Source organism: Rana temporaria, chromosome 6 (assembly GCF_905171775.1).
Source record: "Rana temporaria chromosome 6, aRanTem1.1, whole genome shotgun sequence".
Taxonomy (NCBI): domain Eukaryota; kingdom Metazoa; phylum Chordata; class Amphibia; order Anura; family Ranidae; genus Rana; species Rana temporaria.
Window position 1 is genome coordinate 106,005,891 of NC_053494.1, and position 26,211 is coordinate 106,032,101.

A 26,211-nucleotide genomic window follows, 5' to 3' on the forward strand; every position below is an offset into this window, starting at 1 on the left:
TACCTTGTCCTTGTTTCCTACAGTTTTCGAAGAAATACTAAGGGTAATGGTACAACAGGTACTAACCATAAAAGGCTATACAGCACTTTGTAATGGGGTAACCATGCAAATGGTTTACCTAGGTACAAGTGACATAAAAAGTATAACCACCCCTGTTAAAATGTCAGGTTTCTGTGATGTAAAAAAGAGGCAAAGATTAATAATTTCAGAACTTTTTTTCACCTTTTTTAATGTGACCTATAAACTGTACAACTCAATTGAAAAACAAACTGAAATCTTTTTTGGGAGGGGCATAGTAAAAAAGTGGATGCATAAGTGTGCACACCCTCTTATAACGGGGGTGTAGCTGTGTTCAGAATTAATCACATTCAAACTCATTATAAATAGGAGTCAGCACACACCTGCCATCATTTTAACGTGCCTCTGACTAACCCTAAATCAAGTTCAGCTGTTCTAGTTGGTCTTTCCTGACATTTTCTTAGTTGCATCCTACAGCAAAAGCCATGGTCCGCAAAGAGCTTCCAAAGCATCAGAGGCATCTTATTGTTAAAATGTATCAGTCAGAAGGGTACAAAAGAATTTCCAAGGCATTAGATATACCATGGAACACGGTGAAATCGGTCATCAATTGGAGAAAATATGGCACAACAGTGACATTACCAAGAACTGGACGTTCCTCCAAAATGAAAAGACGAGGAGAAAACTGTTTAGGGAGGCTGCCAAGAGGCCTACAGCAACATTAAAGGCGCTGCAGGAATATCTGGCAAGTACTGGCTGTGTGAATGTGACAACAGTCTCCAGTATTCTATATATATCTGGGCTATGGCGTAGAGTGGCCAAAATTTAAAGCCCTTTCTTACAAAGAAAATCATCCATGCCTGAATACATTTTTCAAAAACACATAGATGTCTCCCAAAAGCATATGGGGGGAAAATGTGTTGTGGTCTGATGAAACCAAGGTTGAACTTTTTGGCCATATTTCCAAAAGATGTTTGGTGTAAAAACTAGGGCCGAAACAACTAATCGATTATGAAAATAGTTGTCAACTATTTTCATAATTGATTAATCGGCCAGTTGATTCGTTGGCCTGCATATAGAATGCATTATTTGTTTACATATCGGGAAATACAGTGCAGCACACATACAGCTCAGTACACCATCCATACATGTCACTAAGTGCCTGAGAATTTGTGAATGTGAAAGTGTGAGGAGCAATGCCTCATGGGACATGTAGTCCTGGGCAAGAAGTGAGTGGTTCTAAAGGCAGAAGTTTTTTTTACTTTGCTATAGCTGGCACTCTATACTATACTTTGCAGCTTGCTATTGAGGCACTCTGAAGGCAGGAGGAGCCAGAAGCATCGATGAGGGACCCCAGAAGTGGAGGATCTGGGCTGCTCTGTGCAAAACCATTACACAGAGCAGGTAAGTATAACAAGTATGTTAAAAAAAAAAAACACTTTAAAGACTCTGTGCAGGGAAGATCAGCATCTGAACCCAGGGGAAGTGGAAGTAATAGAAGGCATTACCACTGTGTATGGATATTTAAGAATAAATTGCCTTTTTATTTATTTTTTATTTACATATAAACTAAATTGTACACCACACATTTTTTTAAGATTATCCGATTTAGTCGATTAATCGAAACCATAATCGGCCAACTAATCAATTATGAAAATAATCGTTAGTTGCAGCTCTAGTAAAAACACTACACATCACAAAAAACATTATACCCACAGTGAAGCATGGTGGTGGCAGCATCATGCTTTGGGGCTGTTTTTCTTCAGCTGGAACGGGCAAAACGTCACTTCTGCCCATGGCTTTTAAAAGGCCTTTTTTTTTTTTTTTTTTTTTGCATTTTAGTGTAAATATAAGATCTAAGGTCTTTTTGACCCAAGATCTCATATTTAAGAGGTCCTGTCATGCTTTTTTTTTTTTTTTTTGACAAGGGATGTTTACATTCCTTGAAATGGGGATAAAATGTACCCAATTTTTTTTTTTTTATTACAGAAGCGGACACATACACATGTGAGGTATTGCTGCAATCGGTAGAGCATGAGCAATAATTCTAGACCTCCTCTGTAACTCAAAACATGCAAACTGTAAAAAAAAAATATATATTTTTTTTTGCCTATGGAGAATTTTAGGGGTAAAAGTTTGTCATTTCACGAGCAGGCGCAATTACAAAAATTGTGCCATCTTTACTGTTTGTTTTTTCAAACATTTTTTTCCAAAAGTGCGCTTGTAAGACCGCTTTGCAAATACAGTGTGACAAAGGTTTGCTTTTTTATTTTTTTTATTTTTTAAGTTGTACTTCCATCCACCTAAAATTTCAGTTTGTTAAATGGCGTTGGACAGTTTTATAGGTCACATTTTAAAGGTGGAAAAAGTTCTGAAATTATTTTATTTTTTGCACATCACCGAAACCTGACATTTTTAACAGGGGTGTGTAGACTCTTTATATCCACTGTATAGACAACAGATGTTCTATTCAATGAAATTGTCTGGTCAGAGTATAGCTCTTAGCCAGCAAGTTCTTCACTACATTGGCTATTGCCAGCAAGCTACTATTAAACATATTAATATAGAAATTAAGGATGTCTGCTCAGTGCTGTGTACATGGCCATATCAAGGTATGGTTAACCACTTGAGTCCCTGCCAGGAATGTGTTTACATCTGTAAAGCCAACTGTCAGCTTTCTTGTGGAAGTGGTACGAGCGCGATCACTTCCACAACCACTCCCTTCCCACCAGGAACCCATTTGCCATGTATACTGGCTCTGCTGGCCCAGTGCGATCATGGTGGGTGTCACTGGGATCGTGCGCTGTAAGCACTTGTTTGTAGGTCTGCCCTCCTATAAATAGACTAGGAAGTGACTTGTATCGTCCGGGGCTGTCAATCCTTGGCATCCCTGCCCAGGGAAGCAGCTGATGGAACATGATCTGTGTTCCATCAGTTGCAGTGGAGTGCAAAAGACATCGGAGTCTAATGGCCCCCCGGATATCTCAAAGAACCTGTCATTTATATGCTCTCACATTGGGAGATTATTGGTCCCCCTATGTGATAGAAATAACGTTTTAAACATTTAATTACTAGCCGACCAGCCACCGTCATTATACGGCGGCAGGTCGGCTCTCCTGGCCGAGAGCTCGTAGCTATATGGCGGCTCTTTGAGCGGCCACTAGGGGTGCGTGCTCGCCCCCCCCCCCCCCCGTGTGTCCCCGGCGGGCTCGATCGCTGCCGGGCACCCGAGATTGCTCGTTACAGAGCGGGGACCGAGAGCTGTGTGTGTAAACACACAGCTCTCGGTCCTGTCGACGGCGGAAATGCTGATCTTCTGTTCATACAATGTATGAACAGAGGATCAGTGTTTCCCCTAGTGAGGCCACCCCCCCCCCCCCACAGTAAGAGCACACCCAGGGACATACTTAACCCCTTCCCCGCCCCCTAGTGTTAACCCTTCACTGCCAGTGGCATTTTTATAGTAATCCAATGCATTTTTATAGCACTGATCGCTATAAAAATGCCAATGGTCCCAAAAATGTGTCAAAAGTATCCGAAGTGTCCGCCATAATGTCGCAGTACCGAAAAAAAATCGCTGATCGCCGCCATTACTAGTAAAAAAAATATATTAATAAAAATGCCATAAAAATACCCCCTATTTTGTAAACGCTATAACTTTTGCGCAAACCAATCATTAAACGCTTATTGCGATTTTCTTAAAAAAATAAAATATGTAGAATACGTATCGGCCTAAACCGAGGGGGGAAAGTTTTTTTTTTTTTTTTTTTTTTATATATTTTGGGGGATATTTATTATAGCAAAAAGTAAAAAATATTCATTTTTTGCAACATTGTCGCTCTATTTTTGTTTATAGCGCAAAAAATAAAAACCGCAGAGGTGATCAAATACCACCAAAAGAAAGCTCTATTTGTGGGAAAAAAAGGACGCCAATTTTGTTTGGGAGCCACGTCGCACGACGCAGTCCCGAATCGCAAAAAGTGCTCTGGTCTTTGGGCAGCAATATGGTCCGGGGGTTAAGTGGTTAAAGAGACCTTTAAAAAAAAGTGTTCCCGCCCCCCTATACAGGCGTGTACAAATGTAAACCTGCATATGCATTGGGAGCGCCTCTGCATGAGAATTGACAGTTGCGATAAACATGTTGTATATTGGCATGCACACCAGAGTAAGAGCAATAAAACTGGTGCCAGAGCTCCTGGGTAACTCTAAAATTATGACCTGATGGCTTTTAAAGCTTTGCCTATGGAAAATATAGGGTAGTGAAGTTTTTCACTGTTTCATTGGTGCACACAATTTTGCTTGCCATTTATTGGTGTTGCCTCATCTTTTCAGTTCTCAACACCTGCCCATTACAACCATTTTCTCAATGTTTGGGATTTCTTTTCTTTTCATTGAAGTATGCAAAGAAAGGAACACTATGGGTTGGGCCAGGAACTATTGCAGGTAGGTCTTCGCCAATGTCCACATTAAACTAAGAAGCAGCAGTTGCTGGAAGTCCTGTGCAGTTCACCTATATCCACAATGTAGCCAGTTTTCAATCCAGGTACTCACCCTTTGGTCCATGCCGACAGACCTTGGCTTGTATAGTAAACGTTTGTGGGGGAACTGTATCAAATGCTTTTGCAAAATCCAGATACACTATGTCTACTGGCCAGCTTATAGCAACATGACGGCTAGGCGGTGGTTCAGTTATCCTGACTGGAAGTCATATGACGTCCAGCAGCATAACAGCCGCTGCACACCCGTGGGGGACCGCATCGTGGCTATCGGTGGTCAGATGTGTCAGTTGGCTGATCACGATGTAAACAGAAAGAGCCGTTGATTGGATTTTCCTCACTCGCATCTGACAGATGCGAGTGGAGGAGAGCCAATCGGCGACTCTCCTGACTGGGGGGGTGGGGGGGTCCACCAGGGAAGCTGCCAGGACCACCAGGGAAGCCCCCAACATGTGGATGGCCAGGTACGTACCCCATGGCCATCCACGTATGAAAAAATATGCATAATAGATGCCAATAGATGTTTGGGTACAGTGTAGCATGACCGTGCAATTGTCATTCAAATTGCGACAGCGCTGAAAATTGTCTTGGGCGGGAAGGTGTAAAAATGCCTGGTATTGAAGTGGTTAAGGACCCTCGGGTGCAACCCATCTGGTCCCTGGCAACTTGTGTTTAGTTTTTCAAGTCTGTTTGTGATTTTATCCTCCTGTTAACCATGGGGATGCTTCCGGTGACGTGTTATGAGGATAAACATTGCAGTTTTGGTTACTGAAGCCTACCGTTTTCCTCGAAGACGATGCTTTGTAACCAGAATCCCTTCATCCATTCTTTATGGGGCCAATATAATCTCTCCTCCCCCTCTTTTACTATTTATGTACTTAAAGAATTTCTTGGGATTTTTCTTACTCTCCTCTCATGTATTTTTGTGTTCTTATCTTGGCAGCCCTGATTACATCCTTACATTTCTTGTTGCATTCTTTATACAGTTGGAATGCTGATGATCCCACCCAGGGCTTTTATTGGCTCTTTTAAAATGTATTACCCTTTGAGATGCACTAGCTAATACCCTTTATTGTGCTCCTAAGGCACACCATCTCTCCTCCATGTTCTTTGTTGCTAGAATTTTATCCCATTTAGTATTTTCTAGAAAAGATCGTAGTATAGGAAGTTGGGCTTATTTCTTTATCGTACATCACGGGACACAGAGCGGCATTCATTACTATATGGGTTATATGGAGTACCTTCAGGTGTAGACACTGGCAATCTCAAACAGGAAATGCCCCTCCCTATATAACCCCCTCCCATAGGAGGAGTACCTCAGTTTTTACGCCAGTGTCTTAGGTGTTAGTCATGGTTTAGCTTGCCTCCGCATCCTTGGGATTAGGTGAGCTACCGGTTCTGTCCAAAAAAGCTTCAGCGCTAAAGTGGTCAGTAACCGGACCCCAAACCCTTGGGGTATAGCCCATAATGCTTTTCTTTTTAGAGAGCTGGACCCTGGGCCCAGAACTTAGAAACCTTTGGGTACCTAAAGTTTTCTGTTGCCAGGGTGCTATATGGGCCCAGGACAGTGGATCCTTCATAGGAACCCAGGGCCTGAAGGTCTAGACATCCCCACGGAGATGGGGGAAGATTGGGCCTCTTGCTTGGCAAAGTCCTGCGGCATGGAGCAGGTAAGTGAGGGGAAAACTTGCGGAACTTGGTTCTTAGCAGGTTTTTTTCTGGGGGGTCACAGGGGACATGCCTAAAGTTATGCACTGCATCTGGCAAACTAGTCACATATCATAAAGATAGGATGGCTCTCTATGTATTATTCCCCATAAGATGTGACCTCCCTTGTAGTGTTGGAAAAGCATTGAGTGGGGCCTGTGTTATATAAAAATATATGTGTGTGTCAGAGAGCTTTGCTTACCTGCAGGCCTCCAGGCGATGCTCCATTCAGTCTTCCTCCTCAGAGCCTGCAAGCAGGCAAAACGCTGACCTCCTCATGGTTCCAGGCTGCAGGCTGCAGTTTGCTGGAACAGAGAGGTCCCTTCCTCCCAAAATCCCCCCCCCCCCTCCCCCTGTCGGGAGGGGCATTTCCTGTTTGAGGTTGCTGGGGGGGAAGGGCGGGTCAGTGGCTTAAAGGAAGGGGCGGCCCTTCCTTGTTTGTTCCATCAATACTTTGGAACTGAGGAGAAAGACCAGAGCGGCAGCACGGGGCGCCGAGGACACACAGTGGCCAGAAAGGATATTGCAGTCTTCAGAGGACTGTTTTGTCAAGCCTAGAAATAGGCTGTTTCTTTTCCATCTCATAGTTTTTCTTTGCAATACTACTCAGGGGGACAGAATGTTTTTTCTTTCCTGGATTTGAAACAAAAACGAAAAAAAAAAAAAAAAAAAAAAGTCATCTAGGGGAGAGGAAGCATTTTTTTATCCCCCAAACAGGTGTTTGGACAATTAACTTTTATAGTTCCAAATACCAATAGGTAGCAGGTGTACCTCGGTATTGTACCATGGTATGCCGCTGTTTTCCCTACAGGGAGCCTTGGGGCCATCGGGATCTGGGGCTGGAGCTGACGCGGGTCAGTCCAACCCTAAGATGGTCACGGAGGAGGTATTACTCACCTCTTTAAAAGAGATGCAGAAAAGCATGGGAAAAATGATATCCGCAGCTATGCGGGGCAGTAAGCGGAATAGATCTCCGTCGCCCGAGCGCGGACCCTCAGAAGAGGAGGTCCTTTCCTCAGGGGAATTGGACGACCTCTTGGACACGGACCAAGTAGGTTCAGGGATCGAAGACCCGGATACAGAGGAGTCTGGGGCAGTCTCCCTGAGGGAGAGCTGGTGGATTCAAGGATTGTCGGACTTGGTCCATAGGACATTCAACTTGCCAGTACCAGATCTCCAGGTATCGACGGTTTCAGCTTTGGGCTCACTGAGGGCGCCTCAAAGCAATGCTGTGTTTCCGATCCATCCTCTATTAGAGGGAATTTTGTTCCAAGATTGGAACAAGCCAGATAAGATCTTCTTACCACCTAAAAGGTTCTCTGTCCTATATCCTATGGAAGAAAATTTTTCCAAAAGATGGGCTACTCCTGCAGTGGACGCAGCCATCTCATGTGTTAACAGATCGTTAACATGCCCTGTAGAAAACATACAGGTGTTCAAGGATCCAGTTGATAAGCGCTTGGAAGCACTACTTAAGAACTCCTTCACTACTGCAGGGGCAGTAGTACAGCCAGCTGTGGCTGCGATTGGGGTCGCTCAAGCATTATCGGATCAATTTAAGCAAATGCTTAAACTTATTCCGGCCCAGCAGGCAGAAAAATTTTCGGATGTCCCTAAGGCCATATGTTTTACGGTAGACGCAATCAAGGATTCTATCCAGCAAGCGTCACGTTTATCGTTATCCCTTATCCATATGAGAAGACTCTTATGGTTAAAAAGCTGGGAGGCTGAGCCCCCATGCAAGAAGCTCCTGGTAGGGTTCCCCTTCCATGGAGGACGACTCTTCGGAGAAGACCTAGATAAATACATTCAGACCATTTCAAACGGCAAGAGTACTCTCTTGCCAACTAAGAAGAAGGTTCAGGGACCTGCGTTTAAACGACAGTATTCCCCTGGGCAGGGGCCCTCTAATGCCAAGCAGTATCGACGGCCTCCTGCAAAAGCAAACTTCGGCTTCAACAGCAGATCACAAGGACAGGCTGTTAGAGGCAAAAGGCAGTGGTTTCGCAAACCAGCAAAACCAGCCCCCAAGCCAACCTTATGAAGGGGCGCCCCCACCCACGAAGGTGGGGGGAAGGCTGCGACTCTTTTCAGAGATTTGGGAAGCCAGCATTCCCGACGAGTGGGTACGGTCTTCCGTGGCCACAGGCTACAAATTAGATTTCCTAAGGTTTCCTCCTCCTCATTTCCAGAAGTCGAGGATTCCAAACGATCCGGAAAAGGGAGCCGCATTAAGATCGGCATTAGATCATCTACTTTCCCAGGAAGTAATAGTAGAGGTACCAGTCCTGGAACAGGGGCTGGGTTTCTACTCCAACCTATTCATCATCCCAAAATCCAATGGAGATGTCAGGCCAATTTTGGACCTAAAGATGGTAAATGCATATCTAAAGATCCGCTCATTTCGGATGGAATCCGTGCGGTCAGCAGCTGCCACACTCCAGAAGGACGACTTCATGGCGTCCATAGACATAAAGGATGCCTACCTTCATGTTCCAATTTATCAGCCACATCAAAGATATCTACGCTTCATGGTGGCTTCGCGTCACTTCCAATTCGTGGCGCTTCCCTTCGGGTTGGCTACGGCCCCCCGGGTGTTCACGAAGGTCCTAGCTCCAATCCTAGCCAAACTAAGGATCCAAGGGGTCACGATCCTAGCATACCTGGACGACCTCCTAGTCATAGATCACTCGTCTCCCGGCTTGGAGCGAGCAGTGGCCCTCACGGTCCAATACCTCGAGAGGTTCGGCTGGGTCCTAAATCGAGAAAAGTCAGCTTTCCAGCCCACAAAGCAGTTGGAATATCTCGGCATGAGATTAGACACAGAACAACAAGGAGTGTTCCTACCTCTGAGGAAGGTAAAAGCCATCAAGGAATTAATCCTACTGGTTCTAAGCAAGAAAGAACCGACTATTCGCCTATGTATGAGGTTACTAGGCAAGATGGTGGCCACATTCGAGGCGGTACCATACGCCCAGAGCCACACTCGCATCCTACAGGCAGCCATCCTGTCAGCATGGAGCAGAAGGCCACAGGCCTTGGATATCCCGTTGCCGCTCTCATCAAGAGTCCGACAAAGTCTGTGTTGGTGGTTAGACCCTCAGAATCTACTGAAGGGGAGGTCTTTCAGCCCAGTGGCTTGGAAGATAGTGACCACAGACGCCAGCCTGACGGGCTGGGGAGCAATTTTGGATGGTTGCACTCGCCAAGGTACTTGGGCAAAGCCAGAGAAGCAGTTGCCCATCAACATCTTGGAGCTCAGAGCTGCTCGACTAGCCCTCAGGGCTTGGACGTCAAAATTGCAGGGGTTCCCGGTGAGAATTCAATCAGACAATGCCACGGCCGTGGCACACATAAATCACCAAGGGGGAACCAGGAGTCAAGCCGCTCAGAGAGAGGTGAGCTTGATTCTTCTATGGGCAGAGGCTCATGTGCCCTGCATATCGGCAATATTCATTCCAGGAGTGGACAACTTTCAGGCGGACTTCTTAAGCCGCCAGACTCTATGGCCGGGGGAATGGTCTCTGCATCCACTAGTCTTTCAAGCACTCTGCCAAAGATGGGGAGTGCCGGACGTGGATATCATGGCATCGAGACTCAACAAGAAACTAGACAGGTTCATGTCCCGCTCAAGGGATCCGATGGCCTGCGGAACCGATGCGTTGGTTTGCCCTTAGCATCAGTTCAAACTTCTTTATGCGTTTCCCCCGCTCCAGTTACTACCCCGCCTGCTGCGCAGGATCCGGGTGGAGCACATACCAGTCATCCTGGTAGCTCCAGCATGGCCCAGAAGGGCATGGTACTCACTAATCTTAAGGATGGTAGTGGGAGACCCTTGGACTCTTCCTCTACGGCCAGACCTGCTATCGCAAGGTCCGATCCTCCACCCTGCCTTACGGCATCTAAATTTGACGGCCTGGAAGCTGAATCCCTGATTCTCAGGGGTAGAGGTCTGTCTCAGAAAGTAATCTCTACCCTAATCAGAGCCAGGAAACCGGTCTCTAGGGTGATTTATTACAGGGTCTGGAAGGCCTATGTAGGCTGGTGTGAGTCCAAGCGATGGCTTTCTCGCAAATTTACCATCGATAGAGTATTAAGTTTTCTCCAGCTAGGAGTGGATAAAGGATTGGCATTAAGCACAATCAAAGGACAGATTTCTGCTCTGTCAGTGTGGTTTCAGCGGCCGCTGGCCACCCACTCGCTGGTTAAGACCTTCCTTCAAGGGGTCTTACGTATTAGACCTCCAGTTAAATCCCCGCTTTGTCCGTGGGATTTAAATCTTGTTCTGTCAAGTTTACAGAAACAACCGTTTGAGCCGTTGGCTGATATTCCTTTGGTTCTACTGACAAGGAAGTTAGTATTTTTGGTTGCCATAGTTTCCGCAAGAAGAGTTTCGGAGCTGGCAGCCTTATCCTGTAAGGAACCATATCTTGTTTTTCATAAGGACAGGGTCGTTCTCCGCCCTCATCCTTCCTTCCTTCCGAAGGTCATATCCAGTTTTCATTTGAACCAGGATTTGGTATTACCATCCTTCTTCCCTAAACCTACTTCCAGAAAGGAAGGGTTGCTGCATACCTTGGATATTGTCAGGGCCATGAAGGCCTATCTTAAAGCTACAAAGAAGATCCGGAAGACAGATGTGCTGTTCATTCTACCGGATGGGCCCAAGAAGGGGCAGGCAGCTGCAAAGTCCACCATTTCTAGGTGGATTAAGCAATTAATCACTCAGGCCTACGGCTTGAAAGGGTTGCCTCCTCCAGTATCATTAAAGGCTCATTCTACTAGAGCCATGGGCGCCTCCTGGGCAGCACACCACCAGATCTCTATGGCTCAAGTTTGCAAGGCGGCAACCTGGTCTTCTGTCCACACGTTTACAAAATTCTACAAGTTGGACGTAAGAAGGAATACTGATACTGCCTTCGGGCAGGCAGTGCTGCAGGCTGCAGTTTGAGACCCTCGGATTCCGGGGGCTCCTCTTGTTCGAGTTAAATTTAAAAATTTTATTTTTCTCAACTAAGTTGGATTTATTATGATTTGAGTATATCTCTAAATTAAATCCTTTTGTCTTGGAGATGTTCTCCCTCCCCTCATTGTAAGCATTGCTTTGGGACATCCCATATAGTAATGAATGCCGCTCTGTGTCCCGTGATGTACGATAAAGAAAAAGAGATTTTTAATACAGCTTACCTGTAAAATCTTTTTCTTGGAGTACATCACGGGACACAGAGCTCCCACCCCTCTTTTTTGAGGACCATTTTGGGAGGCATACTGCTTGCTACAAAACTGAGGTACTCCTCCTATGGGAGGGGGTTATATAGGGAGGGGCATTTCCTGTTTGAGATTGCCAGTGTCTACACCTGAAGGTACTCCATATAACCCATATAGTAATGAATGCCGCTCTGTGTCCCGTGATGTACTCCAAGAAAAAGATTTTACAGGTAAGCTGTATTAAAAATCTCTTTTTTTTTTTCTGTATTCCCCTTATGTTTCCTAGTTGTGCGATTTATGCTGAAACAAATTAAATTGACCTGTGACCCCTGTTGAGTTGCCCTGTATTTCTACATCTGCAATTAAATCTTTATTGTTTGGTAATCAGTAGGTCTAGTAATGCATTTTCTTGTTGGTGCATTTACCATCTGACCCCAAAAAAAATTCCTTTTTAAGACATTTAGGAAATGGCGAACCTGAGATGAATGTGCGGTTCCTTCTGCCCAGTCCAATTTAAAATCTCTCCTCATCCCCCCCCCCCCACCCCCATGAGACTTTTTTTCATCCTTGCCGCCATTCCAAACTGCGATAGTAAATCCATCTCCCCTCCCCCTTCAAGTTCGGGGGCCTATAGCATACTTTCAGTATTACTTTTTTCCTTGGTTTCCTCCTTTTTTTTTTTTCTCCTTTTGTAACTCTCTCCCCATAAGGATTCTCTTGCTCCATTAGTGATGTCATCCCTCGCATTCACCTGTATATCATTTTTGATATACAGGCATACCCCTCCCCCTTTACCCGTCCCTGTAGCAGCATTGGATTATATGTATATGTGTGTGTGGACTAAACCTTTTTAGATCATTTCTATTTATTTATTTATTTATTTTTTTAGTGGAAACTGAGAATTTCTTGATGAAACTTATCAACCGTCCGCTAATTGTCCTAAGGGGAGAACATGGATTCATAGGCTGTCGTAAAATGACTGGGACCCTCGATTCAAACCGCTCAATTTATGATGTCTTTCAACTGGAATTTAATGATGGGGCCTACAGCCTCAAAGGTAAGTCTAAAATTTTATCAAATGAAAATTAAAATATTCAACTTGGTTTTAAACTAACGAATGAAGAAAACCTTTCCAAACACTGCCACAAATTCTATTGACTTTTTTCCATTGAAATACTGTACATCTTTACATTGTCCTTTTTTGAAAGTAAAATGTCGGTGGATCTGAAACCTTTTAATATACAGATATTTGTTTGCCATATATTTACAAAGATTGGGTGTACCCACATCCCCAGTCTACGCAAAGGTTTCTCTTATCGTGAGAAATGTATACCTTCTATTCTGATAAAAAAAAAACTTTTTTTTTTTTTTTTTTTTTTTTTTTATTGTGCCATAAAAAAACAAGACCTACATTGTACAATCAAATAATGCAAAACATCTGAAGACAGTACAAAAAAAGGGGTAGGAAAAAAAAGGTCATGCAGAATAGCGGCACAAAAACAAATCACATAAGACATTTCGTACAAAAAATGAAGAAAATAATAAAAAAAAAAAGGGAAGAAAAGTCCAGGCAGACTGGGAAACAAACAAGGACCCGGCCTACCTAGCGAAATAGCAGTCTAGGCCAACAAGCCAAACAAAAAAACAGAATACTCATAACATTCTACCTGTACAAATAAAAGCTCCTTCACCGCAGCAGCGGGTAAATACAATTCGCACACTTTTCAGTTAAAGATAGAGTATTGAGATCACCATCCAACCACCCAGATATGCTGTTAACATTTGCAATAACCGATGCATAATCAATCGCGGGGGTGCCAACCCAGGCGTATCCAGCCACGCCTGCCATATAGAATAGAATTTTCGATGTGCATTTCTATGCTGATATGTTGGGTGCTCTCGAATGAGAACATAGTTTACTTGGTCCACCCACTGAAGTTTAGTTGGTACATGTGCAGCCAGCCAAAACCTTGCAACCAGCTTGTAAGCAATGTATAATCTAATTACCGCTATATTAACAGGGTAAGGAAAAACTTCATCAATTGCTCCCAAGACAGATCAAGGGATCCAAAGGGATCCCAATCTGAAATACTGAGGAGATTACTCCAGTGACATCACCCCAGTAACGATGTAGCCTGGGGCTGTGCCACATGAGATGAATTGGAGAACCCTCATCCCTGCAATATTTAGGACATATAGAGGAGACCCTTCTCCCCCAGCGGTGCAATTGAATAGGTGTGCGGTAAGCCCTATGCAACAAAAACATGGGACAACCTATGAGACTGTGACACTGAAGTATGGGGACCGGATTGTAAGCATAAATCCCAATTTCTCTTATCGTCCATGGACGGACACAGCTCCTTAAATCTTGACAAGTGGGTTATGTTCCCTGTTTACAGGAGAGGACTAGGCAGAAACATGTTAAATACATGTTACATTAACAGAGTTGAACGGCCCCGCTCAGGGGGGCGAACCCTCCTCACTGTAGCATACAGCCTCAGTTTCGTTCTGCCTAGCAAGAAGGACATATGGCTCCCTTTGGGCCCAGCGCCCTGAGGAGAAATTTATTTTACTTTTTCTTGAAGAATCTTCTTTCAACTGTCGGCTGAGAGACAGACTGGATAATATAGATCCTTGTAGTCTACTCAGTCCGACCAGTAAGCGTGGACACACCTTTGCAAAGATGCTGGGTCTGCCACGCCATACCCCATGACTCCTGGGGGGGCCGGTGAGCTTTGCTCCGAGGTCCACATATGACTGGGCTGTGGTGTTGCACTCACAGTGGACCAGGCCGACAGCTACCTCCATTTCGGTTGTAGTTCTGTCAGGAATGCGTCAGCGAGTCCTCGCTTGGATGGGTAAGTACAGTCCCTCCTGCTTCGGTGGGTTGGTACGGCTGGGCATTCCTGGGGTTCGGGGGGCCTCTGCTCCTCCCTTCCCTGCTCCTTTTCCCTTGCTGCATTGCTAACATTGCCGCTGTCAGGGGGGAGGGGGCCTTCCTGAGGGGACTGTGTTATCTGGCCTGTTTTTTTTTTGTATTGGGCTTTCCTGTGAGGACAGATGTTTATGATTATACTTCAGCGAGTAGTTGGACGCTGACTGATTGGTGACACCTGTAACGTTTTTGCTTTTTATGCTGTATCTGTGTCTTATCCTTAAATAAAAAAGCCCCGTGAGGCTTTTCCTGTTTAAACACAGGTCCCTGCAGATGCCGCACAGTTACCTCACGATTTCTTTTCCTCTCACACGCTGTGTGCGGAGAGCAGACGGCAGCGCTGGGCAGTCTCCTCCTGAGGGGAGTCCCCTGGTTACTCCTGGTCAGCGCAACAAGTGGGTGAGAGGCCTTGAATAAGGCTCTAGGAGCTTTTGTTTATTTGTATGGACAGGTATGCATATTATAATACACACTATGTAAATATTGGAGTCAGTATCTGGGTCCTTCCCCACATGCTGGTGGTGGCAGCAGGTGTTAGCACCTGGGATTCCCACAGAGTTTTTGTTAGTCCTGGACACGTTTGTGCCAGGGTGGGGGTGGACTGCAGGCGGGCAGTAAGAGTGCCCCCTTTCCCAATATCCCCTGGGGAATGCTCTGTTAGGAAGCCATGGACCAGGTACCTAGTTAAAAAAAAAAAAGCAGAATAAGGCATTTATGGGTGCGCTTTTTACTGCTGCAAGGGACTCTCGGTGCATCTGGGTTTCCGCCGAGGGCCCGGTCTTTTTTGGATCACACAAATTTAGACCGCTGTGTATGTTTTTTTCTTCTGTGCCCTTCTTTGATAATTTCTGAAATGCGGAATGAGAAAAGCCGCTTAGGGCTTTTGTAGTCCCTCACCGCCGGGCGGGAACCCCCACTTGTGTGGATCTGACTGATAAAAGATCCGAAGTACTGACCCGTTCCATGTTTACCATGCTGGGGTCTGGCTTGCGGCCTATTGTGGCCACTACTCTGGGGTCTCAGTCGGCGCTGGCGCCATTTTTTGGGAGGTTTTTCAAGTACATTGAAAACTCCCATTGGCTCCCATTTTGTCATAGCCGCGCTATGGCACAGCTTACATTGTGCCGGCCATTTTCCTGTGGCTGCGTTCTGAACGCTCGGCGGCCATCTTGGAGTAGTCCTGACCCCTAGTGCTGTATACAACTCACGGAGTGGGCATTTTGCACCAGACAGTGGAGGAGCACCGACTCTCTCTCCTGAGGTTATTAGGCTAGCGGACCAGCTGGTTCAGGGCCTCATATAGGTCTGTGATGCTTCATTGAATGCTGCGCCCTTGTTATCCAGGGCTTCTGTTTCAGAATGTTTTTTTATGCACACGGTGGTGTAGTGGTTAACTCCATTACTTGGCAGCAAGAGTCATTGATTCGAATCCGGACACTGACGCCAATCTGCCTGAAGCTTGCATTGTCGCTCCCTGTGTCTGCGTGGGTTTCCTCCGGGTACTCCGGTTTCCTCCAAAGGCATGTGTGCATACACCTACATAATATACATACACACTGTGTGTGTGTGTGTGTGTGTGTGTGTGTGTGTATTATTATTTAGGGGCAACCCTCCCAGGCCGTCAAAGGCCCAGCTGGGGGACTAATCCGTCCCTGGGTGCATAAGCCGATCACGCCGGCACCCAAATCCTGCCAATGTATGTAGCCTTCCCTCCCTGTCTCTAGGTGGGAGGGGCGGCTTGCAGGTTCACAATTCGGTGAAACCTCCCTGCTCTCTGACCAGTGGGTCTGCGAGGTGGTCTCTTCGGAGTACTAGATGGGGTTTCCTCCTATCCACAGAATAAAGTTCTTTCCTTGTGTCTTCCTCTCCCGGCCCGTCGGTCTGCCTTGGGCAGTGTGGGATTTGCTAAGCTGCGAGTTAATTTTACCTTTCCTGCAGGACGAGAGTTTTGGGGTTTTCTATGGGCCGGTCGGTGTTTATGACGGATGCCAGCTCACGGGTTGTGAACCGGGGGGTTCACAAAACTGGGGGGTCCTGTCGGGCCTGAGTCGCTGGACTTGCGTGGACCTACGGCCACACCTCCCTGAATGTGTCTGGTGTCGGTAGCTACCCAGGGTTGGGCCTGGCTTGTGCCAGGTGGGAGACCGCCTGGGAAAACCAGGTGCTGTCTACTGTTCATTGTCCTACTATTTTAGGCGATCAGGCTATGCTTCTCCTTGTGGTCGACAGATCTGGTTTCAGCCGGACAACGCCACGGCCGTGGCTTCGGTCTACCATCGGGTATACCGGCAGGCTGACTACTGGAGTCGCCAGATGCTGGACCAGGGCGACTGGTCTTTGTGCTTGGGGTGTTTCGGCTCCCTTGCAGGAGGTGAGCCTCACAGGGCATGGATCTCCTGGCCGCTCGTCTCCGCTGCAAGGGTGTCGGTGGCCCAGGTCTAGTGATCTGGTACAGACGCGTCAGTTGCGCTGGTGGCCCTGTGGGGTCTGTATCTGACTTTTTTGCCGTTCCTCCATGGTAGTTGCTTCCTCGGCCGCTCCACAGAGTGGAGGCTGAGGAGATCCCGATGATTCTAATCGCTCCAGATTGACCTGGGCGTCCTTGGTACGCCGATATTGGGCGCCTGGTAGCGGAGGCAGGAGGTTCCTCTGTCTCGAGGTCCCATACTTCCTCCTGTTGTACAGTCACGGACTTCTTCAACATGGTTATTGGAAGCCAGACTTTAGGTGACCGGGGTCTGTCTGACTCGGTCATCTCAACAGGGCACCGTAGTCTTCTTCCGGAGGATCTACCGTCGCACCTCTCTTGGTGCGAAGGGATGGAGTGACGTCCACGGACGTACTCGGTATCCAGGGTCCTGCTGTTTTTAAAGCTTGGAGTGGATCTAAAAATTGCTTAAAGCACCGTTTGGGGGCAGATTTCAGCCTTGGCTGTGTTCTTTCAGTGGCCTTTTTGCGGCCCGTTCCCTGGTTTGTCATATACTTTCCCCTCTTGGCCCATCTCTTCCCCCATGAGTTTTGACTCTGGTGCTCTCGGTTCTTCAGGAACCTTCCTTTTGGAAACAGAGATTTTCTCTTGACACTATTTAGAAGGTGGCCCTTTTAGTTGCCTTTACCTCTGTTAGAGGGGTTTCTGAGTTGGCGGTCTTGTCTTGCAAGCCCCCATGCTTGATCCTCCATAAGGATCAGGTAATGGTGCGCCCGCGACCTTCCCTTCTTCCGAAGAAGGTTTCGGCCTTTCATACTTTAGGCATGGCGCACGCTTTGCGGGTATACCAGCCTACTACGGCTCCGTTTTCAGAGCTTCTGACTCTCGTTTGTGTCGGTGTCTGGTCCACAAAGGGCCTGGCGGTCTCGTCGACCACCATTTCTCGGATCAGGCAGGCCGTCATACAGGCCTATGCTCCTAAGGGGCGGGCCCCCCTTTCTGGTCACGGCACTTTCGACCAGGGCAATTGGTGCTTCCTGTTTTTTTTCCAAAATCATGCGTCGGTCTCACAGGTGTGCGAGGCGGCGACTTGCTCGTCCGTTCACACTTTTTCCAGAATTTACATGGTTGCTGTGAGTGCATCTTATGTTTTTTTTTCAGCCGCTAGTTTTTGCCGACGGCTGTTTAAAGTTGCACCTCCTCCGTTCAGGAGCTCTGCTTGTTTTGGGGTGAAGTTAAAATTGATTTTACTGATTTCCCACCCCTCGTTTTTTGACACTGTTTGGGGACGTCCCACTTGTCAAGATTTAAGGAGCTGTGTCCGTCCATGGACGATAAGAGAAAATAGGATTTTTTTTGTACTCGCCGTAAAATCCTTTTCTCTGAAGTTCATGGATGGACACCGCTCCCACCCCTCCTTTTTAGGTTTGTACTGCTTGTTACGAACTGAGGCTGTATGCTACAGTGAGGAGGGTTATGTCTGGAGGGACCGCCCCCTGGGCGGGACTGTTCAACTCTGTTAATGTAACATGTATTTAACATGTTTCTGCCTAGTCCTCTCCTGTAAAACAGGGAACATAACCCACTTGTCAAGATTTAAGGAGCTGTGTCCGTCCATGGACCTCAAATTTCTCCCAAATCCTGTGTCCAACCCCTTCTACTTGGTAGATACGTCTTGCGTGGTTCATAATAGAATTGAGTAGATATGAGACATCAAGCCCTTTCTCTCCTGACAGTAAAAAATAAGTAAGGAATTACTGACAAGCATGAGGGTAGAAAGTTGGCCCTGAGCCTGCAGAGCATGTCCTAATTGGAGATATCTGTAAAATTGGGTCCTAGGGAGGTTAAATTCATTTTGGAGGTCTATAAAGGACTTTAATGCATTCTCATGGTATAATTGGGAAACCTCATCAATACCCGCCACCCTCCACTCCTGGAAACCCTCCAACTGATAAACTTCCTTAAAATTAGGATTGCCCCACAATGGGGTCTCTTCCAGAAACCCAAAGATCCCCCCCAAACAGGACCTGAAAGCAGTCCAAAGCTGTTTAAGGACAACAGTAGGGGCCTTTTGCGGCAACCGGGGTAACCCTGCCTCCAGCTCAGTCAATACTGTGGTATCATGCGTTCCAGTCCGCAATAGGTTCCCAACCGGATCAGAGTCGTCCACCAACCCGCAGCTACTAAGATGCTGAAGTTGAGATGCATAAAAATAAAGTTTGGGGTTGGACTGCAGCTCCTCCCCGATCTTTACCATAGTGGAAAGACTAATTCTGGCGACCCATTTCCTCCATATTAGAGATCTGAACAAGGTATCAATACGGGGTCACCATCTACGTGGGATCCACTGTGGGGAATTGTGCATAATGTACAATAGTTGGGGACACCAGACCATCATTTATTCTACCAATCACGGACAATGGAAGTGTACACCAGGCATTGTATGTCAATTGGAGTTTTTTTTTTAAAAGAGGCAAAAGATTCTCCCCCAAGTAAGACAACGGGTTCGCCAGTACATATACTCCCGAGTATTTAAAAGAGACTACCCTGAGGGATTCCGCACCAACCGGCAACTAAATAAATGTAGACTTTAGTGGTATCCATTTCATCATATACACATTGGTGAACAATTTACTTTTATTTTTACAAATGCACTTAAACCAACTTTCATACGTTTTGCCATTTGTAGCATAACAGGTTGGCTCCATATATTGTCTGTCTGATTTTTATGCACAATGTGTACATTAGACACTGGGGCAGATCCACAGAGAGAGTACGCCGGCGTATCTACTGATACGCCGGCGTATTTTCAAATTTCCTGCATCGTATCGTTGTTTTGAATCCTCAAAACAAGATACAACGGCATCTGGGTTAGATCCGACAGGCGTACGTCTTCATACGCCTTCGGATCTAAGATGCAATTCTTCGGCGTCCGCTGGGTGGCGTTCCTTTCGTTTTCCGCGTTGAGTATGCAAATTGGTTATTTCCGACGATCCACGAGCGGCCGGCGCATTCCTTTACGTCGTCTCTAGTCGGCTTTTTTCGGCGTATAGTTGAAGCTGCTATTTCGTGGCGTACTCAATGTTAAGTATGGCCGTCTTTCCCGCGTATAATTTTTAGCTGTGCTGTTCCCGAACGATGTCACTGTATGGGCACTGTACTTTGCAATACTGTAACTGGATGGCACTGTATGGGCACTGTACTGTACACACTTTGCAACACTGTAACACTAACTTACACAGATCGTTCTCCCTCCTCACACGCTGTCTCTGTGTGAGGAGGGAGAGGCGGCAATGAGAGATGATCTCATATGTTTACATTTGAGATCATCTCTCATTGGCCACACAGATCGCATAGCAAACGGCCACTCTGAAACGGCAGGAAATTCACAATGAATGCAGCCCATCCAGTTACTGTCTTGGTGCAAGTTGTCTGAGGATCATACACTAATTTTACTAAAGGCATCTGAGTGCTGGCATTACAACTCTGCATCCCTATGCTCTGCCATCCTACTACAAAAGGCTATATATAAAACCAGGGGGGAGCAACACTGCTGCTTGATGTGAGAAACCGCTTTATGTAGAGGCGAGGACCTAATGGCAACATTAACAAAAAGTAGAATTCTTGATGTTGAAATGTGTGAATAACTTTGAAATCTTTTAGATGTGTAGTTCCCTGCCGTAAGGCATAACCAGTGAAATTGCTTCGTCTCTTGTGTCACCAATGGTCACATTGGGCAAAAGTCTGTGGTGTGATAATGCTGACAAATTGATCCTTGAGCATGCTGGAGGTATACAGTTGACAGGGGAAGCTGAAAAGCTATACCAGAAAGTAGGGTTGTTGCCCTTCTTGCTGCATTGGGTTTGAATTGTGCAAGTCAAACTCAATGCAGCATTCTACCATTTCACACTGGCTTAAGAGTATTTTCACAATATAACTTTTTTTAAACCTCCCCCACTGTCTATTTGGTTTGCATGGTAAGGGTGACTGTTTCTAACTTTTTTTTTTTTTTTTTTTTTTTTTCTTCTACTTTCTTTCTCTTAGATTCCACAGGAAAATACTGGACTGTAGGCAGTGATACATCTGTTACCAGCAGTAGTTCTTCCCCTGTTGATTTCTTCTTTGAATTCTATGACCAGAATAAGGTAGCGATCAAGGTGAATGGCCTCTACCTGAAGGGTGATCATGCTGGAGTTTTGAAAGCCAATGCAGAATCTGTTGACTCGTCCAGCCTGTGGGAATACTAAAAACCTGGAACCTGTGGCCTCCAACTTTAGCTGAATCTCTTATGGTTGGGTACAAAAAATGTAAATGTGTTACTTGTCGCTCTGCATGTGCAGGGCATTACGCAAAGCTTTGTTTACTGGAGAGGTTGTTATTTCAGTTTAATCTTATAAACCTTCTATAGCTCAACAGGATCTGCTCCTGTCAGTGATTAGGTCAAAACTATTTGCCCTCTAAAGGGCACAAATTGAGGTAAATGCACCATTGTTCATAGCACATCCTAATAGAATAAACTGCTACCTCTTTTTCCAAAGTTTTTTATGGAATATGATCTTGGCACCAAAGTTCAGAATATACTTTAGCCTGGGTTACCTTCTATAATACCGTTTTAACAATCTTGAGGAGCGGTTGTACATTGTAACCCTAACAACTGAAGCTTCCTTCTTACAAACTGCACACAAAGCACTACAGAAGAGTAAACGTTGGTTGAGATGTTCTACATGGAAGGCTCGGATTCATAGTGCTGGAAACGGCTTGGTGTAGACGGGTCTTTCTGATCCCTGTAGTATCTCGCATCCACCTCCCAAAGGAAGTGTGGTGCTGCTAGGATGAGAAACCATATTGTTACCATGGAGCTGCCTTGAAGTACCAAGAATCTAGTGAAAGTTAAGGGTGCATAGTCTGATATAAATTCTCCTTTTGTGTATAGACAGATGTTTCCTGTGCAAGTCTCCTGCCCCTACACACAACTATACACAAGGGAGATGAGAACTACCTCCAACGGGGATTTATAAAATGTAACCCAATTTTATGTCATGAAAGCCAAACCACCTGTATAAATAAAATCTACACATTAGATTCAAATTGTCCTTAACCTAGCAGCATCGTGATACCAGCATCTCCAAGTATAAGGTGTCTTCTGCTAAAATTTAGTAAAAAATACGTTTTGTACTAAAAGTGAGCTCTACCTGAATGGTGTTGGACACAATATAGGTATTTTTTTCTGTCTATTTCAGCAGTGTACCAACTTACCATGCATGGCTTTGCAGCGTCATACTATTGGGACATGCTCTATATAATGGTGCTATAAATATTGATCATTTTTAGTTTGGTTGGAATATGATCTTTCTGGGCTGCGGTGAAATCACGTTAGTTCTGGAAATTGCAGTCTTTCAAAAAGTGTTCTGTTAGAGGTAAAAGTACAGATCTGTCTAACGTACTAGAATCCCATTTATGTGGTCTTTTTACTGCTTCTGCATATACACCCTTCACTTGTGTAGATGTCCAGGTTTAAGTCTCCTTTTTAGGCGTTCAGTCTCAGCGCGTTATTGTAATGAGCAATCTGTTCCTTATACTGGCTATCTTTTTTTAAAACCTTTTTAGACCACAACTTGTGAGCTAAGTAAATTCTACTTTCCCATTTTTGTATTTTTTTTTTTTGAAAAGCCGTGTACATTAAGCCTCCTAAATCCACAGTTTACCGACTGTTATGCTGTGTCTGCACATTTAACGTTTTTTTGTTTTTTTTTTCTTTCTCTGGATTACTTGGAATGCCTTTTTTATACTGGAAGTTAAGCAAGGGAAAAAATTACCGTGACAGTATTATGTATTTTTTTTTCTTTAATCTTTGTTTTTCTAATAGTTGCTGTAATTTAATGCGTTTATAAAATGTATTGTAGCTACAGTAAATTTCAAATATCGCCAAGACTAGTTTTTGTTTTGGGTATTTGACTATTTTGGACATGTTTGTCTATGGTTGGGGTGTTTTTTTTTTTTTTTTTTAACGTGGTCCTTAAGGATGGAATAGGATATATTTCCAGTGTTCCTTAGCCTGCTGCTTGTGAACTTGTGCTGTTTTCCATCTAGCTCGTCTACAAACCTGCTGCTTGCTGATACCTATGGCTTTTACCACTTAAATGACAAATAAAACTGGAAACATTATTATATGCATTCTGTCTGTTGTGCTTCATTCTTTCAATTTATATTGTACTGAATATATGTGCATTACAATCTGATGTACAAATTACAGCTGCCTGTACGAAGTTTAGGTTTAATGTTAATTTTTAAAAGCGTACCCTATGTTTCTAAATGTTCAAGATCAGTCAGATAAGGTAAGAATAAAATTAAAGGTAAACCTATTACCGATTTTAAATGTAGTAAATCAAGGGGATTGCCAGAAACCAATATATAGCGTATATATGTAGCTCTGGGCACAAGTTCAAAAGATCCACACATCATCCTGTTGTCCATTCTCCTCATCCATCCATAAGACACAATGAAGAGTCGCTTGCTTTACCTTGTGGTATTTTTATTATAAAGATTTCTTGGGTAGAGTTGGATATGGGTGTAGTGACATGGGATGCCCATAGACATTGGCACTTTAGTAATTTACATACTAAGAATAAGGCACAGCAAAAATTGTAGTTTAGTGAGCTGCGTCACTGCAGACTATTGCTCCCTTTATTCTGCACCATTTTGAACAAGTCACTCTGAATGACTTTGTGGTGATAAACGGCTATCCAGATGCTGGCCCTGTGTCCGGAAGGTATCCTCATAGACCCCCCCCCCCCCCCCCCCCACAGTCCATCTAGTGGCAAATGGTAACTGCCGGACTACTAGGCCCAAATAGTCCAGTGATGGAAAGGCTGAGTTCCCTGGCCACAGCCTGCCATAATGAAATGAAATGAGATAAGGTTAGAGTCCCTCCTTGTAACATCCTGCTGTGTAGGACTGACTGTGTAACATCCCGTCTAAGACACCCCCTTGTGGCTTTGTTACTAGGGGCAACAGCAGATATTCCCAAGCTCCTTGAATAGACTCCCCTGGTCCCATTACTTGCTGTCATGTACCCACTGACCTGTTCATGGTCCCCGGTCCATGGAAGAGACTTGGTTCAGCTGCACAGTCCAGCAGTAACAGTTCCAGGTTCCTTTTCTCTTAATATAGAATTCATCTTTTGCGGTGTTAAAGAAAGGTGGCCCTCCATCAGAACTTTCTCTTCAGTACCTGGTAGGCCCTCACACAGACTACTGCCCCATCTTCTTCCCTCTCGCAACTCCCCCCAGTGGCATGTTACCTCAGCTTATATAGCGAGCCCACCCCCTGCCAACCCTAGTTGGAGATTGGTCAGAGCTGCCTGTCACTCAGAGCTTCCAGCTCCGCCCCTCTTCCAGAACGTTCTTCCTGAAAGCAGGGGAGGAGTTCCAGAGCCTGAGCACAGGTGGCCACAACCACTTCTACTCTGACAGGCCCAGATCAAAACAACCAGGCCTGACTAGATTTTGCCTGCACTGACAGTTTAAAACCAACAAGGTAGTGGGTGCTACATTAGATAGGAGACATTGAGAGAGAGATAGATAGATATATATATATATATATATATATATATATATATATATATATATATATATATCTATCTATATCTAAGACATTCAAAACACATGTGCCTATCAAATATGGTAATTTGGGATAGTGCTGCTTCTTCATGGGCTATTTTTTGCTTTTTCAGATGCCTGTTAAAAATAGAACTAGTTTTCTTTAAACATTAGCCAGGGATGGAGATGCGATTTCAGGAGTGTTACATAATGCCTCCACAGATCTGCCACCAACAAGTTAATTTATGCATTGTTTTTTTTTGACTAGCTGACCCAGTTTGATGTGGTCCGCACCCAGTTTGGTGGTATTTTAGTTTGGTAGGCATGTATTGGTTTCACTCTGTTTTTTGTTTTTTGTCTTTTCAGTGCTCTCATTTGCCAGACCAACCATAGATAGGGGCGGTTCTAGGTTGCCTTCTGCTCCCTGTCTATTAATTAGCACACCTGGGTTCCTCCTTTTGGAGGCCTTAAAAATCATAGTAAGGCTGGGTTCACACTACGGTTTTCCCGTCCGTCAGCCGCATACGATTTATATGAAAAAACCGTATGCGGCTGAAACGGACGGGAACGTATGGAACCGCACATATGTACGTTTTCCATTGACATTAATGTTAAAGGAAAACGTATGCGGTTGCCATACTGTTTTAAAAACGACCGCAAAACCGTGATTGAACACGGTTTTGCGTACGTTTTAAAAAACGTTTTGCCAGCAAATCGTACGCACCCGGATGCATCTGAGTGCATACGATTTGCAATGCATTCTCTATCTATACGTTTTCCCGTCCGGGCCCGTACGTTTTCGATACTGAAATCGTATGCGGCTGACGGACGGGAAAACCGTAGTGTGAACCCAGCCTTAGGACTGCAGTTAGAGCCGTGACGCTTGGCCTGCAGCTTCCCAGATATTTGCAAATAACTGCAACTAAACCTCTGTTTTAATTACATACAGTTAGACAGATTAATTTGGTTTTAGTGCTTCTTTGGTTTGTTATGTTTGAGCCTGGTCATTATGGAAATGTTTATTTTCCATATATATATATATATATATATTTAATCGCATCTCATTTAAAGTCCCAACCCTCCATTTTTTGAAAAGTAGAACTAGTAGTGAAACAGAATAAAGTCAACCTAAGACGCATGTAATTATGAGGGCTCCTTTCACACAGGGTGCATTGATCAATGCAGGAGAAATGCAAAGACAGACTTTTTTTTTGTTTTTTTGTTTTCCCCCTCTACAGGACACGGACCCTACTCTAAGTTGACTGGATTATGTTTCTACCTTCCAGTGAAAGGACACTGGCAAGTAGAACTCTAAGACACCCATCTATATAACCTCTCCCACTGGCGGTTATCATCAGTGTTTTGCTAGTGATGTGATAGGCCCTTTTTTTTTTTTTTTGTCTGCTCCAACTTGGCTACTTACGCAGTTTCTAGATTGTACCCTAGGCATGCCACTGAGAGACCACTTTACCAAAATGATGGAAACAATGGGGCCAACCTGTAAAGCTGCTTTGGGCACTAGATCCTGCTTCTCCTTGGCATGTTGTGCAGATACAGGGTGCTATACAGGTCCAGGGCAGTGGCTATCCATGCAGGTGTGACCCAGTCCCTGCAGTCCCCTTTGGGGATATACTTTTATGAAGCGGGGGTGCCATGTTTTCCCTTAATATTGCAGCTGTGCTCTTTCACAGGTTAAGTAACAGTTCCCGTTTAAAAATCCACCTATTTAAATCCCTTCCTGCTAGGTGTGTTAAATGGAGGAGGGGGGGGGTGGCAAGTAAATGAACAGAACCGAATCAAATCAATATTGCTAGGGCCCGC

The 26,211-nt window shown here is 45.0% G+C and overlaps 1 protein-coding gene across 1 annotated transcript in view; it reads left to right on the top strand.

Moving 5' to 3' along the window:
* The window catches only part of FSCN1 (fascin actin-bundling protein 1), a 60,720-nt gene extending 37,754 nt beyond the window's left edge, over positions 1-22,966 (top strand). The window contains exons 4-5 of the mRNA XM_040357116.1: positions 12,319-12,486; positions 20,837-22,966. Coding sequence (XP_040213050.1) covers positions 12,319-12,486; positions 20,837-21,039 — 371 coding nt within the window. The 3' untranslated portion in view covers positions 21,040-22,966. The remainder of the gene's footprint in view (positions 1-12,318; positions 12,487-20,836) is intronic.
* Positions 22,967-26,211: the final 3,245 nt, after the last annotated feature.